Below are 17,381 nucleotides of genomic sequence, written 5' to 3'. Positions count from 1 at the left end.
ATCCTGAACGCCACACAGGCTCCGCCTCCTGGACCATATTTGGATCGGAGACAGAAAGCAGATCAGAGGTAAAGAGAAGAAGAAGCCCCCCCCCCCCAGCTCCAGCCCCCACCCCCCACCCCCCCCCCCTCCAGCTCTACAGATAATGAAGCGGCTCTGAGACGTGAATGAGCTCCGTCCGTCTGTTTGCATAACAAAGACTCCTCCACTCCTCCGTCTATTCATCCTGTCATAACACACACACACACACACACACCCCCGGCTTCTCCTCCTATTACCCCCCCCCGCCTCCTCTTTACCCCCCCCCCCCCCCCAGACCCAGTTAAACCTCCTCCCACCTCCTCATCTCCATTCAGCTGCAGCTTCTCTCTGCTGTTCTGCTGTTTGTCAACACGTCGTCCTAATTGGAGGCGTTTACTCCGTCAGCCTGAGCAGTGGAGAAGTGTGTGTCTGTGTGTGTGTGTGTGTGTGTGTGTGTGTGTGTGTGTGTGTGTGTGTTTTATGTGTGTGTTTGGGGGGGAGGGGGTCAGAGGAAGAGAACAGAGAGTGAATTAACCTCTTTAATTGTTTAATTCTTCTGTTTCTTTCTCACATGTAAAACAAAACGACGTGAAGTGAAAAGACAAAGAGTTTAATGAGATGAAATAATCTGAGGCTGTGATCACCGATAACTCTGATCACCGATCACTCTGATCACCGATAACTCTGATCACCGATCGCTGTGATCATTGATCTGTCAGCAGCTCATTAAACACATGAAGAGGATGTTAAAGATTAAAGCAGATAAACAGATTAAAGCTGAGACGATCTCTGGTCTCTGGAGTTCACTGGAACAATCTGCTTTCTGTCTGTTCATCTGCTTTTAATGTGAAGGGTCGTGCTTTTATTCTGAAAATACAATGATGGTTAAGTCGAGAAATAAAAGAGTATCACCACCGTAACAAGACAAACGTTGTATTTTATAGATCAGCTTTATAGTTAATTATAGTTAATACATTTATAAATATATCGTTCATATATTTACAAATGTAATTTATAGTTTGTAAATGTAAATGTAGTTTATACTATAAACTACATTTATAAATGTCCCAAATTAACAACATGAAATATAAAATGTGAATGGAATAAATGAGCTCAGATTAAACTGTTTCATTTTTTATCTATAATCTAAAATCAATAATAATTCATTCTGTGGAGACAGAGTAAAGGTTTGTGATGTCGTCGTCTTATTGGATCAATAAACCTGTTTTTGTTTTTGTTCTGGAGCGTCTATTTAAATATTATGAATTATTATTATTATGTATAAATACGTGGATATATCTGTCATTATTATTATTACTGTGACGTTTATATAAATAATACGATAAGAAAACCATCATATAGAATGAACATGACAGACGATCTGATGTAGAAATACAGTTTTACCTCATTAAATATGTTTTGTGTGTTAAAAATGTCACGTTACAAATACTGTTGGAAGTGTCATCTCTAATAATAATAAGAATACCTGCCGTGTGTGTGTGTGTGTGTGTGTGTGTGTGTGTGTGTGTGTGTGTGATGAAGCTGCTGGACTGAGACTCAGCTTCTCTTTAATCCCAGAGAATCTCTTCATTATACTGGATTTATACCAGAGCTGCTAATCTGAGTGTGTGTGTGTGTGTGTGTCTGTGTGTGTGTGTGTGTGTGTGTGTGTGTGTGTGTGTGTGTGTGTGTGTGTGTGTGTGTGTGTGTGTGTGTGTGTGTTTCTTGTGAATAAATTCACCTCTAATTTACTGGTCATTATTTTTCCACACACCTGCACTTGAGTTATATTTATATCATTTCTATGTTTTCCTGTTATCTGTTATTGATGATTATTATTATTATCATTGATTATTATTGGTTCAGTTTCACATTTTTCTTTTTTTTTGTTGTTTTGCTCTTTATCTCTCCATTTTTTCTCATTTTTGGTCCTTTTGCTCATATAACGTTGATTATCTGTTGATTATCTTGTTGTAATTTGTTATAGGGCTGGAACTTAAGCCAATCAGCTCCATGCACCATTGAATTTAAATAATAATAATAATAATGCTAAATAAATAAACTAAAACTAAAACACTGTATTAATAAAACACAAACATGAACAGCTGCTGCACTTTGTGTATTTGATTTGTGTTTTTATTCTCAGCTCTGTTTTATTGTCTGTGATGGATTTAATAATGTATTTACTATCCAGTCTGTTGTGTCTGTGTGAACTGTACGAATAAAGTTGGATAGATTTGAAGGAGATGATGACTGATCACTGATGAGTCTCATTAACATGTTAATTGATTCTCCAGCGGTGAAGTTTCTCCACAGATTAATTCAGATCTGTAATGAGAACGGGTCAGATAACTGTGTGATTGTTGAGAAATGAAAAAGCCGTTTAGCGGCGGCGGTGGCGCTCTGAAAGCGCTCGTGGCTCGGCGCCGCGGCCTCGTTGTCTGAGCGCTCGGGGGGGTCACCGGAGGTCGAGGGAATTATGATTACACCACAGCTCGCCGCCCGCCTCCCCGTTCCCACGGCGACCTGGGGGCGAAGAGGCAGCTGATGGAGACGAGCGTGAGACTGCGGCTCGGTGCAGGAGGTCGATCTGGACCAGATGGAGGTCCGCTCTGATTCCATCACACCGAGGTTAACGACTCATCACACAGACACACACACGGCCGCCATCTTGTCTTCATCTGAGACTCTGGCTGTGTCCGAAATCCCTCCCTCATTCCCTCATTCCCTCCTCCCTCCTCCCTACTCACTATATAGTGAATTCAATATAGTGACTATATAGTGACTCACTGGTCAAATAAAAAAACACTTTCGGACACTACACCGCACAGCTATGTGTGATATCCATTGTTAAAAACTGGTGTGATGATCCATGCGTTTTACAGATTTTCACAAAAAAAAAATCCATGCATTTACCACGACTACCGAAACCATGGAATCGTAAACATAAAATTTCCCCCATAAGAGCAAAACCGGCTTACGTTTTTGACGTTCGGAAAAAGGTGGATATGTTTGAGCGCTCTGAGGTGTAAACCTCACCAGAGGACGAGCATCAACCGACTGATAGATTCGCTAAAACAACCCTGAAGTTAAAACAGGCAGAAGGCAGAGTCTCCGGCTGCAGAGAGCTGGGTTCCATCTACCAGACAACTGCCCCGGTACAAACGTCAGCAACCAGCTAGAGCTGCTTCTCTGGCTCCACGGAGCAGGAGCCAATCAGCCAATGATAAGGGTTAAGACACACCAGCTCCGGTGGCGACGAATCCCGACACAACGGATCGCCGAGCGCACCGGCGAGTGGGCGGTTCTGTGTGACGTGGTGCAGAGCTTGAGTTTCACTCTGCCGTTTCCAACATGGCGGCCGGGTCATAAACGATCTCATTTTACAGTTAAACAACACACTACAGTATGTTTCTGTGGGAAATGTGTAGTGCAGTAACAGAATCTTGATTCATATCTGATCAACACGGCCTAGTTTGATAGTTTGAACAGAGTTTCGGGAGGCGGCTGCATCCGTCAGACGGACCCAATTTGCATAAAGTAGAAGTGGAGTCGTGATTATGGAAATTCACATACGGCGACTGGACCGTCAACTGGACGTGCTGTGTCCATGATGCACCGCGCAGCCGGAGCTGCTGCTCTACATAGACAATGAATGGGATCCGTCGACTTGACGTGCGTCGCCGGAGTTGGTGTGTCTGCACCTTTACTGTGCGTTCACACCAAAAGCTTCCAAAGCGTCAAAAACGCCGGAAGTCAATTCTTTTTCAATGAGAGCCCGGCGACACTGAGCGTCCAAAGCGTCAACAGGCGTCGCCGCGCTTCCAAAGCGTCCAAAGCTTCCAAAGCTTCCAAAGCGTCACCAGATGAGAAGTTGAGCCAGGTTTAACTTTAGGGTAATTAGCTATGACGCGGTTAAGCGGCAACCGGCGGCAGCCTGTCAGAATAGAGATGTGCGTCGGCTGCCTTTTTTTTGTATTTCGTCTCCCCAATGACCAGCGCGATCGAACTTTGACGTCAGTCACCTGACGAACGACCAAAGCGGCTGAAAATATTTGCAGTTTTGGGAGCTGTCTTGTCTGACGCCCACCCTCGAGCGTTTTTGACGCTTTGGAAGCTTTTGGTGTGAACGCACAGTTAGGGTGTGAATAGCAACGGTGGAGACTCACTCACCCTCCGGGACACGGCGGGCTCCGAGGCCAGAGACAGGGAGTCGCTCCTCAGGGACAGCAGGTCGGAGCAGGCCATGTCTCCTCCGTCGCTGCTGGAGCTCAGACTCAGGTCAGAGAAGGAGCTGGGAGCTGCAGGGATCATCAGGTCTGACGGCCTCTCCGGCCTCTGAGGCTCCCACGGCTCCTCTGGACTCACCGGAGACTCCAGGGCTCCGGATGCAGCAGGACGACACTGGAGGACACACAGAGGACACACAACCGTCAACACCTGGTTGTCAGGGAGGTTCTAACAAACATGTATAGAGAGCCTAAGCGGAAGCAGGAAGTAACGTCGCCATGGGTCCTCAACTCGGAAAAAGTCTCCATGCAAATGAACGGCAGTCAAAGTTTTATTTCGTGATCCGTTTGAATTGTGTCATGAGAAAAAACTCAGTCCTCTACCTGTTTAAAACATCACGTTTCATCCCGAGAAATCAGCAGTTTGTTGTAAAACTATTGTAGAATAAAATTCCGAAGAATCCGTAACCAGAAAGACTACAGGTGGCGTAGGTGACGTCACCATGGCGACCACATGGCGTCCTTCCTTTCCCGTGTCAGTTGGTGACGTATTTTTTGTGGGACACAGATCTGTAGTCCTAGAGCGTCTTCACACATAATACATTCTTCTGTTGCTGTTTTATGATAAACTGCTGATTTCTCTTCATGAAACGTGATGTTTTAAACAGGTAGAGGACTGAGTTTTTTCTCATGGCGCAATTCAATCGGATCACGAAATAAAACTTTGACTGTCGTTCATTTGCATGGAGACTTTTTCCGAGTTGAGGTCCCATGGCGACGTTACTTCCTGCTTCACACCGACCTTCTGGGTCGGTGTGAACACAAACCACTGGACTCTGGTTCGGACCAGACCAGTGAACTGAGACCAGCTCTTCATCTGGGACCAGGTTCACTGGTTTGGTCCAGAGTCTGAGGGCGTTTTCACACCTGAAAGTCCGAACCAAGGTCCGAACTGGGGGCAACCGCTATTCCGACATCCCACCAGTCCAACATACGCCTCTAATTGTCCAAATGGCAACACTTAATTTTCTATCAAAGGTCCCGTCATTCTGACAATTTTTGCCTCCTATGGTCGAAATTACGGTATTTTTTTCTTTTTTTAAACATTGTGCCTTTCCAACAATTCCTTTTATAGCGTATTTTTCCCCAAAAAGATTTTGCACTGGTTGGGTTTAGACAATGAAGAAAGGAGTTGGTTAAGTTTAGTAAAAAGAGCAGGTAGAGGCTAGACAGGCAGACTAGTCCCTGTCTGCTCTGCTGCGGAATTACACACAACCATGTGGGTATTCCTCTATCAGCATGTCTTAAAGAAGTAACGGACATTTCCTTATATGGGAAGCCTTGTCGGAATGGTGGGACGTTCGTATAAATGGTGGGATGTTGGAATGGTGGGATGTCGGAGTGGTGGGATGTCTAAATGGTGGGATGTCGGAGTGGTGGGATGTCTAAATGGTGGGATGTCTAAATGGTGGGATGTCGGAGTGGTGGGATGTCTAAATGGTGGGATGTCTAAATGGTGGGATGTCTAAATGGTGGGATGTCGGAGTGGTGGGATGTCTAAATGGTGGGATGTCTAAATGGTGGGATGTCGGAGTGGTGGGATGTCTAAATGGTGGGATGTCGGAGTGGTGGGATGTCTAAATGGTGGGATGTCTAAATGGTGGGATGTCGGAGTGGTGGGATGTCTAAATGGTGGGATGTCTAAATGGTGGGATGTCTAAATGGTGGGATGTCGGAGTGGTGGGATGTTGGAATGGTGGGATGTCGGAATGGTGGGATGTCTAAATGGTGGGATGTCTAAATGGTGGGATGTTTCTAAATGGTGGGATGTCGGAATGGTGGGATGTTTCTAAATGGTGGGATGTCGGAATGGTGGTATGTCTAAATGGTGGGATGTCTAAATGGTGGGATGTCGGAATGGTGGTATGTCTAAATGGTGGGATGTCTAAATGGTGGGATGTCGGAATGGTGGGATGTCTGAATGGTGGGATGTCTAAATGGTGGGATGTCTAAATGGTGGGATGTCTGAATGGTGGGATGTCTAAATGGTGGGATGTCTGAATGGTGGGATGTCTAAATGGTGGGATGTCTAAATGGTGGGATGTCTGAATGGTGGGATGTCTAAATGGTGGGATGTCTAAATGGTGGGATGTCGGAGTGGTGGGATGTCGGAATGGTGGGATGTCTAAATGGTGGGATGTCGGAGTGGTGGGATGTCGGAATGGTGGGATGTCAGAGTGGTGGGATGTCTAAACTGTAAAAAGGAATTTGGGTTTTTTGTTACCTCAACTTATTTTTCTTAGTCAATCCAACTAAAAGTATCTAAATTGTTGGGCCAACTTGAAATATTAAGTTTTAATACTGTCAACTCCTCAGTTAAATCAGAACAGTCCAGGTAACTTAGTTTGCTGAGTTGACTCAATTAAACATCAGTAGCCCCTGCAAAACTGCCCTGGACAACCCGTACAAGCCCACATGTCACAGACTGACCCCTGCTCGACATGTGTCAGTTGGAACGGACGCCATTTCAATCAAGATGAACAGCAACAAGATGTCATCACGAGTGGACAAAAAGAGCAAGTAATTCCAGGTAAATAATTATTTTTGTAAGCTATATGGTGCAGTCAGTGCCATTTTACTGTTAAAATGGTTGCCAAACTAGTTTTCTTAAACTATAGAATATCAAAGAGCCCTCAAATCTTAAAAAGAAAAAAGAAAAACAACAACTTGTTAGCTCCCTGTAGCCTAAGTTTAGCAAGGGCTTTGTCTGTAAATCAGATATGCAATGTACAGTGTGTTACATGAATGTGCACAACTGCTCTGGGAAGTATTTGTTTGACGAAATGTCTGAATATTTTTAAGTTATGAAGTTAAATGTGCGATGATGAATGAGCTAACTATGCTAACTGCTCTTTCTTCTATGGAGTGTTTGGCACTGAGAGAAAAGCATACGGCTGGAGTTTGTGGAGTAACTTAACGAAATGTTTGTAATTAATTCAATGTACTGTGGTGTTTATGTTGGAAATTATGAATTAGTGTAGGCTATGCAATTAGCAATGAGCTATGAGCTAGCTTTCTTAGCTCACTTATTTTCTACTAGTTAATTATATAACACAAGATATAGATCAATCTGACATAGACGTGTTTCCTTTACAGGTCCGGACGCTGGGCCGTAAAGTGTACCCCCGCAGCCCCTGTATGCCGTGGGGGCCCCGCTCCCGCCCGTAAAGCCAGGTTTCCACCGAATCAACGGTCTTTTTTTCACCGCAACATAGGATGCACGTCATGATAACTTCTGTATTTTGACTATTCAAACTTCCACAGTCCATAGTTCTGTTTGTTTGATAGTTCAAGAGATTTTTGGATGGACAGCTCCTATTGTTCTGCTGCGTTGTCGTCGCCCCCCCAGCACCAGCACCAGCACCAGCACCAGCACCAGCGGACGGCCGTGGGGCCCGCATGTTTACGTTAAAGCACAGTCAGACGTCATGCTGACCTGTTGGATGACTTGGATATGCAAGTACTATACATTTTCCTCAGCAAACCAGCACAACATTTTACGGCATTACAAACTAAAACATGAACATTACAGTGGATCTTGCCGCTTCAAGACACAAGTTGCTCTCAGCAATCTTTTTTTTTTTTTTTGAAACATGGATCTCACTCTGGTTTTATTGCTAAGGAATGTCAATCTGATGGACTGTCTCACAGTGTGATTTATGTACTGTATGTAATTTAAGTAAATTATATGTCTTAATTGTATATCATGTGTTGAAGTAGTATTTCTGTTATGCACCTAAATTTGAATTATTTGAATATTTGTCATTTTTCATGTTCAAAAGTATAGCCTACTATGCCTGAACTGATTTTGTTGAAAGATGTTTGTGGTAAAATAAATACTGTTTAAAAAAAAAAAAAAAAAAAAAAGTAATTTCTTTATGTATTCCACTCAGTCATTTTAGAAAATAAGTGATTTAGTTATCTTGACAAATAATGCTGTTGATCATACTTAAGTTTTTGAGTGAGGTAAACTAAAACTGGAAAAAGTTACCTTGCTGCCTTAAAATTTTATGTTGATTTAACTAAAGGGTCTTAGTTGGAACAGTGAGGCCAACTTATACTGGAAAAAGTTACCTTGCTGCCTTAAAATTTTAAGTTGGTTAAACTTATAATTTAATGTCACCTCAACTAGGCATTTAGTTCATACAACTTAAATTTCTTTGTTAGTTGTACTTAAAATGTTATCAACTGAACTTAAAATATCAAGTTGATCCAACTGTCTGTCACTTTGGGATTAGTCATTTCAACATATTATTCTAAGTGGTAAGAACTTACATGGAAGTGCAAAGAACTAGAAATTCTTAGCTCTCTTAACTCAAAATTTTAAGGCAACAAGGTAACTCGTTTTTTTAAGTTGAGCCAACAAATTCGTTTTAACAGTGTGGGATGTCGGAGTGGAGGGATGTCTAAATCATGGGATGTCAGAATGGTGGGATGTCAGAGTGGTGGATGTCTAAATGGTGGGATGTCGGAGTGGAGGGATGTCGGCTTCAGTTGTGCTATTATTTTTTTAATTTTTAAATTTATTTGATTAGGACATTGCATATTATCAACATGTCAGCCAGAGCATGAATGTAAATATGCCAGAGTTAGCATGGTTGCTAATTCACATCCGTTGTCCTAAGGCAAGTCATAACATACCAACAATATACCAGTATACAAATAGATAAAACACAGTTTTACACAAAAGTAGGTCTCAATTCACATTAATTCGCATTAAGAATCCATATAGAAAAATAGAAAGACAAAAAGTTATGTATGAGAGCAGGTCTGGCTTGCTACTAACCACTGTTTGAGGGTCTTTTTGAAAGTGGTGTAAGTGGCACAGTCTCGTAAGCTGGTAATATATTCCAGGACTGTGTTAGAAAAGGAGGAGTCTCGCTGCCTCCTCCACGGCTGGTCAGAGGAAACATTTACCAGGTGCTGGAGAGGACGTAGTACTGGATAATGTTGATGATGTTCAACTAGGAGGTTGTCAAAGTGACGATAACTCACCTCAACATGGCCGACAGCTGCGACTGGAGATACTGAATTAAAAAGAACAGCGAGAAACTCATACATGACCTCCATTGTGTTTCTATACAAGATCCCACCAATCAGGTTCATCCAATGACGTGCTTTTGTTTACAAAGTCGGTCGGCTCGTTAAAATAACACAACATGAATATGAACCAGGTAGAAAACATGTGGTCGACTCTGAAGCAGTTGAACCAACCCCCCCCCCACATGACAGAGAGTTTACTGCTCAACAAAATGTCCGACTGTCGCCCTCAAAGTGGCGTTCATCTTCACACAGCCCCCCCCCCCCCCTTCCCCCCCGCCGCCTGTTCAGGACGATTAGGCCTCAGTTTGCTTCAGACACCAGCAGCAGTTTAACATCTCACACTCACTCTGTCGTCCTTTAGCTGCTGAGGACGGGAGTCCCAGGAGAGCTAATTATACATTATACTGCTGCACACACACACACACACACACACACACACACACACACACACACACACACACACACACACACACACACACACACACACACACACAGACACACACACAGGCCTGATAAACACGTCACTTGTATCATTTTGATTTCAGATAATTATTTCACATCGTTTCCTCTGTAAACGAGAACGACTTCACTTCATGTGACCAGGTGTGTGTGTGTATTAGTCTGTGTGTGTCTAGTAGTGAGTATGTAGTAGTGTGTGTGTGTGTGTGTGTGTGTGTGTGTGTGTGTGTGTGTAGTAGTAGTAGTAGTGAGCAGCAGCAGCAGGTAAATTGGAGCTGAGTGAGTTTGTTCTTTCTTCTCAGTGACGTTGACACAATGATTCAGTTTGACTGAAATAAACTCATGGATCTGAGTTTAAACACGTCCACGTGTGAAACTATAAACACACGGAGCGGCGGCGCGGTGCGACAGCGGGTTACACTGTCACAGCTAGAAGGATCTAGGTTTGATTCCTTCTGTCCAGAGTTCACCACCCCCCCCCCCCCCCCCCCCCGCGTGTCAGCTGGCTCTGACTCCACCACCGGCCACAGCTGATGCATGGATATAAATATATACAGTACATTAAGAAGCACCTAAAGTATACATACACAGTATAAAATGTCTAAAGTTTATGAAGTGAAACATTTCAGCCGTCGTGGAAAACAGCAACTCAGAGAGAAACACACAAAGGTGAGGACAGAGTTACCACTGTACACTACTAGGCTACTATATACCCTGTAGTCCAGTCTCAGCCAGAATACTAAACCATAAAAATACATAGGCTAACACACACTTCTTATTGGTTGATAAGTACACGCTGCTTTTGGTTGACAAGCTAGTTATCAGAGAGAGGAGAATATGAGAGGAAAAAACACTCAAAGATGTGAGAAACAGCAACCAGGAAATGCCAGGAATCTCAAAATAGCGCCGCAAGTTTGTGTACGTCCCTTTATAATTTGATTGGTTTGGATTCTGAACCAATAGAATATACTCGCGATAAAATCGTCACACTGCATATCAGGACACCCTTGCGCGAGTTTTCGTTGCCGTTTCGCTTGCTCGCTGTATGTCAGGACGAGGTGTAAGACAGTTAGAGTATTGGGTCAGTTTGAAAAGACACAATCTTTGTCTGTGTGCTTGGTGTCTATATAAAACCAGCACATTTGAAGGTTCTTCAGAGACAAAATGTCTAAAACAAGGAAGCTAAGGCAGGAAACAGGCTGAAGGCTGCTGGTTACTACTGGTCACTACTTTTTCCCAGAACCGTGAAGTGGCTGTAGTACTCTCCCTTCAGACACACTCAGACTTGCACTAATGCACTTTACTCCCTCCTCCCCTACATACATACTTGTGCAAACATCTCTGTCGCATCTCTCTTTTTTTAATTAAATTGTATTTCTATTTCTTTCTATTCTATTTATTACTGTAGGCTACTGTATGTCAGTGTTTTTAAGCCGTGGGTCCGAAGACAATTTCATTATCTAGTATAATGACAATAAAAATACTCTACTCTACTCTACTCTACTAGTCATCATTGATCAGGGGTCAGTTCTGTTATTTACATGAAACATGAAACTTCAAACAAGAAAACCATCTCACATGAACTTTTTCAACATTTGATTCTGTACTGTGAAGTGAATAATTAAAGTTCTTCCACAGTTTTGGTTCAAAACCTCAACGTATCTTAGGGTGACCAGGTGTCCGGATTTAGGCCGGACAGTCCGGATTTTTAATGCCCTGTCCGGCGTCCGGCGCAGCATCAAGCCGGACACGTATTTGTCCTCCTTTTTGAGGCACTAGGCTTGAAGAGCGGAGTTTTTTCATCTTTGCTGGGCTGCAGCGCAATAGCCAATCATAGACCGTAAAAAAATGCCCCAACGCAGTAACATATCAAATGATTGGCTAAGAGCGGTGTGACGGTGTCAGATACAAATCTGCTTATCATTGGTTAAAAAGGTAAACAAGGGTCCATGTGCTGCTGCGGCATGACATTGACAGAAAGTTAGCATCATGCCAAAACGCAAGACCTCGTTTAATTCTGAATGGATAAAAGAGCATGAATTTATAACGAAAAGCAGTCGAGACTCATTCCATGGCTTCTGCACACTTTGTCGATGTGATGTCGACGTAAGTAGTCAGGGGAAAGCTGCAATTGAACGGCATGCGGGTACGGATAAACATAAAAGTAATAAACGTGCGGCAGGTACTTCTTCAATGAGGACATTTTTTCGTGAAGTTTCGTCGCCCCTGGATGACAAGATAACCGCTGCGGAGCTGTGCAAGGTGTACCATGCTGTAAAGCATCACCAGTCCTACAGAAGTTTAGACTGCGGCATGAAAGTGGACCGGGAGATTTTCAGTGACTCGCCCACAGCTAAAGGGATGACCTGTGGCCGAACAAAAGCCAAGGCATTGTGCGAGAACGTCATCGCTCCCTATTCGGTACAGGAACATACCGACTACATAACAGAAAACAACCTACCCTTTTCCGTGGCAACCGACGCCTCAAATAAAGGAACAACCAAGTGTTTTCCCATTGTGGTAAGGTATTTTCACTTTGATGAAGGCATCCAACATGTCCTGTTGGATTTTTATAGTGACAGCAACGAAACGTCAGAAGCCATAACAAACCAGCTGCTGGCAAAACTTGAGATGTCTGGCTCAGAGGTGAAAAACATGTCTGCATATGCAGCAGACAATGCCAGTGTCAATTATGGCAAACATAACAGTGTGTATCAGAAGCTGAAACTGAGCCAAAAGGATGTGCTCCCTGCAAACTGGTTGGCCCATATTCTGCATAACGCAACCAGATATGCAGCAAGCAGCCTTGATGTTGATGTGGAAAATGCTGTGCTGAAGATTTACAGCCATTTCAGCATATCAGCAAGCAGAACAGCACAATTGAAGGAATTCTGTGAGTTTGTGGAGGTGGAGGAATGCAACCTGCTGCGGCATGTTGTCACCAGGTGGTTGTCCCTGCTGCCATCCATTGACAGAATCCTGAAATATTGGAAGGCCCTGACCAGCTACTTCCAGAGTGAGGGTGAGGGGGAATGTGCCAGAATTGTGTGGAGATGTTTTGGAGAGGAAAGAAATGAGGTGTCAGAGACATATTTTCTGTTTCTCAGCCATGTTCTTAAGGTGTTCTCCGACACGATCGAAGCACTTGAGGCAAAATCCTTCAGCATTACATCGGTGTTTAAGGTAATGACTGAACTAAAACAAAAGCTGGAAAGAAGGATGAAGGACAAGTTCTTTGGGTTTGCTGTCAACACCAAACTGAAGCAGCTGCCCCCTTACCAGTCAAAAAAATGTGAGGCTGATTTTCTGCTTTTTTATGAAAGAGCAAAGAAATACATAAGTGAAAGATATGACTTCTCTGACACAAGCTTTCATAGCAAAGTAGCCAAGCTTGGCCTCACAACTGCTGTGCCATTTGAAGACTACAGTGCTGCTGTCCAGGCCTGCAATCTGGACATTGATATGGATGGACTGTATGAGGAATATGCCATGGTGGAAGGTTCCTTCAGTTCACCAGAAATGGAAGGTTGCCACAGTGAGGAACGATATTTGAAACTGTTTTCCAAAGCAGATGTACCACTTGTGAATCTCAGGAAGGTCAGCGCCTACATTTTCTCCATCCCATGCAGCAATGCACACACAGAACGTGTCTTTTCAATGATGACAACTGCATGGAGAAATGAGAGGAATCGTCTGGATGTGGACAGTGTCAAGGCTGAGCTGCAAGTGTGTGTCAATTTCACCCATCCCTGCACAGAGATGTACAAGAAGTTCACCCTAAACAAAAAACTCTTGGATGCAGCCAGGAAAGAACAGAAGTATTTCAGATAGACAATCAACTATTTTGGTGAGTACACTAATCTTATGATTTCACTGATGGGCGACATGAAATGTTTATATTTATTGGGTTGAAAACGATACAGATTTTGGAAGATTGATAACTATGTTGTTGCTATGTTGTTATTTGTACCAGTCTCTGCAGGATATAAAAGGCCCAGGCACAGTGGGGGCTTGGAAGCCATGATGGCAGAGGGGCTGTTGATCCTGAGCTGCTACAGAGGGTGAATGTGGAGTTTGCTTAAAGACAGGTCTGCTGCACACACACAGACACTGAAGACAAGTCCCCAAAAGACTGAAGCACTTTAGAAATGATATGCTTTTTGAGCAGTTGAATGTTTTTTTGTTTGTTTGTTTTTTACAATCTCCTTTGTTGTTTATATAAAAGGTTATTCAGGCTTTTTTAAAAAGCATTTTTTTAAAATTATTATTATATATGTTACCTGTTAATTGTTGTTTACATTTAAGTCCACACATGTTATGATTTGTGGCACTCTGCACTTGAAAAGATTCATCTCAGTGGTCACTTTTTGAACACCACAATGTATTGAATAAATACAAATATTGTTAACAAACACTTGACTTTAATATTTTTTCCTATTCAGCCACACAAACATCATATTTAAACCACTCAAAATTGTACTATAAATAAGAGTATACCAGAGTCCTATGTACACCATAGTAATTTATTGATATGCCGCATAATGTCCTCCTTTTTGGTGTCATGGAAATGGTCACCCTAACGTATCTGGACAAAGCTAAAGCGCTAAAGCTAAAGGGCTAAAGCTAAAGCTAAAGGGCTAAAGCTAAAGGGCTAAAGCTAAAGGGCTAAAGCCATTCTGGCAAACCCTCTCCACCCTCTTCATGCAGAGTATCGACTCCTCCCATCTAAGAGGAGGTACACGTTCCCTTGTCAGGCCAAATCAAATAGATATTTAAAGTCCTTTGTCCCGTCTGCCGTTAGATTCCTTAACGCGCTGTAGGCGAACCTGTTGGGAACGATGTCCAGTAGCCTACTGTAATCCGTGATGACTATGTATTTATTGTATTATTGTGTGTGCTATATGTGAGATCTATTGTGTTGACTCTGAACTTTTGTTGCAAACCAAATTGCCCTTTGGGGACATTAAAGATTTTCAAATCAAATCAAATCAAAGCTAAAGCTAAAGGGCTAAAGCTAAAGGGCTAAAGGGCTAAGGCTAAAAGGCTAAAGCTAAAGCTAGTGGAGGTGTTTTGCTCAGTTGATGATGAGTTGACGGTTTTGACAAAGATCTGATTTGTGCTGTTGATCCACAGACTTGATGATAATTGTGAGGAAACACATCAGAGTGTGTGTGTGTGTGTGTGTGTCAGGACGTCGGTGATAAAAGCCTCTCAGATGGTCTGGTCCTCTCGTGGTTGAGGGAGAGAGGATGTTTCATCCTGAACGTTGAGGATGATTAGATCCATTATTAAAACACTGAGACGCCTCAGAAGTGACGGCGGGAAGCGGAGCGGCGGCTCGGCGGCTCGGCGCCGGAGGAGGAGGTGTCAGCTGATGAAGAGGAGCTGTCAGGGAGGCCGGGCCTTCATCATCATCACACGCAGCGTTTAGACGGAGAACAAAGGCGCCGAGCGTGGAGAAGAAAGAGCGGGAAACAAAGGCAGCGAGGAAGACGAGACATTTGGCTCATTAATAAACATGATGTCACCAGCTCCACTCACCTCCTCCACCTGAGTGACAACCAGCGCCGGGACCACGCCCCCCGACTCCACAGCCGCGTCCTGATTGGCTGCAGCAGGATGTTAATTACATGTTAATTACATGCTTTCATCATAATTGAATCACGTTATCAGTGGATTTATAGAACGAATCTCCTTGTTGTTTACAACTACTTCCTGGTAGAAAACCAGCATGAGAACAATAGTGACGGACGAGAGTTTCTCTATATATATCTACTTTTTCATGTCACTATATCACCGTTTAGACTAATCTGATGTTTGTAAAGTTTATAAAACCAATGATTGGACAAACATTACTATTTCTGTGTGCACATTTTTGTAATTAGTCATGGTTATCATAGATTAGCCGGGCTAACGGTTAGCTACCTGTTTAACTTTAATAACTCAGTGACTCAATAAACGCTCCATGAAAAAATATTTTCTCCAGCGGATATCTGAGTTCCAACATGACTGAGCTAACTGGAGTAGTTTCATGTCGTGTCCCACAACGGGAGGGTTTTAACAGCTGACGTCCTGGTGCTAGCTTAGCTACCGTTAGCTTTGTCCCTGTCAGCTGAGCCACTGATGCTTTCTAGACACTGTGATTCCCCCAAACTGAATAAATCCAACACATAGCAACACAAAACACACACACAGAAATAGTAATGTTTCTTCAATCATTTCAGATTTGTCTAAACGGTGACAGGGCCTGAAAAATATGATATATAGCTAAACTCTGGTTCGTTACTATTGATCTCATTCACATTACAGCTGGTTTTCTACCTGGAAGTCGTTATAAACAACAAGGAGATTCGGTCTATTGATTATGGAGACATTGAAATGTTCCTGATCATGTGACTGATCGATCAAGTTTATTTAGTTCTTCATGTTGTGTTGGTGCTGAAGCCACCAATCAATAGACATCGTTTCATTGATTGTAAGAAACTCATATGATGATCAATAAACATCAGCTGATCAATCAGATTCATTGATAGGAGGTTATTGTTATTATTATTATTGCATAATTGAGACTTAAAGGGTAATTGCCGTTTTTTACAACCTGGACCTTATTTCTATGATAAAATGCGATCATTTCCTCCCCCAGATAACTTTGGTGTCATTCCAAGTGGTTGTGATGAAATGAGCTCCAGCCGAGAGGCGCGTATATCCGTATAATGGAGTCTACAGGGCAGCAGAATGCAGCCTCTAAATAACACATTATCTGCAGACGTCTCACTAAAGCTCCGGCTAGTCGAGATAAAACCGAATGCCGAAAATGGACCCAAATGCCGAAGCAGAATGATTATTATCAGAATGAGCCGTGCGGCGCTCAGAGATGACATCATCCAGGTCAGAGGTCAGTAGGTCAACCTACAGACCCCGGATGTTGATAACAGCTAACCCCGGACTCAGAGGGGAATAGCACTAGCCTATCACAACTAAATATTGGTGAAATGAAGGAGTTTCTCTGGGTGAGTAAATGATCGTATTTTATGCTAGAAATAAGGTCCAGAATGTAAAAAACGGTAATTCCCATTTAATGAACAGTTCTTCTCACCTGTGTCCAGTTCAGGTGTCTGGTCCTGGTCCTGGTCCACCAGAGATGGATCAGACTCTTGGACCTCAGGTGAGTTCTGCTTCACAGTCTGGACCTGGTCCTGGTCTGAGACACTTTGTCTCTGTCCGTCCTCCTCTGGACCAGCGTCCAGACGGTCCAGGTCCTGGAGAACCTGGTCCTGGTCCGGGTCTCGGTCTGGAAGTGGATCCACATCCTGTTCTGGTGTCTCTTCAGGGTTGGAGTCTCTTCTTCGCTCTCCGTCCTCAGGAGACACCGGGACGTCGTCCTCCATCTCCACAGAGTCTCTGAGCGTCAGGGGGGAGTTGTTGTTCTGGAAGAAGATTCAACTAATTCAGAGACCAGATCGTTACTACATCGTGTCGCCGTCTGTACTCAACACACAATTAAAGCAGAAGTAAGCGATCTGGTGGTTTTGGCTTGAGTTGAGTTGAGTTGAGATTACTTTATTTATC

The 17,381-nt window shown here is 43.3% G+C and overlaps 1 protein-coding gene across 1 annotated transcript in view; it reads right to left on the bottom strand.

Annotated features, from left to right (window-relative positions):
• LOC146986671 (uncharacterized) overlaps positions 1-17,381 on the bottom strand; it is a 41,859-nt gene that overhangs the window by 22,746 nt on the left and 1,732 nt on the right. The window contains exons 2-4 of the mRNA XM_085780524.1: positions 16,909-17,239; positions 15,354-15,433; positions 4,195-4,425 (exon numbers count right to left, since the gene is read on the bottom strand). Coding sequence (XP_085636650.1) covers positions 4,195-4,425; positions 15,354-15,433; positions 16,909-17,239 — 642 coding nt within the window. The remainder of the gene's footprint in view (positions 1-4,194; positions 4,426-15,353; positions 15,434-16,908; positions 17,240-17,381) is intronic.

This window comes from Trachurus japonicus, chromosome 6 (genome assembly GCF_045865225.1).
Source record: "Trachurus japonicus isolate A0001 chromosome 6, Traja_1.0".
NCBI lineage: Eukaryota > Metazoa > Chordata > Actinopteri > Carangiformes > Carangidae > Trachurus > Trachurus japonicus.
This window is presented reverse-complemented; position numbering and strand designations above follow the sequence as displayed.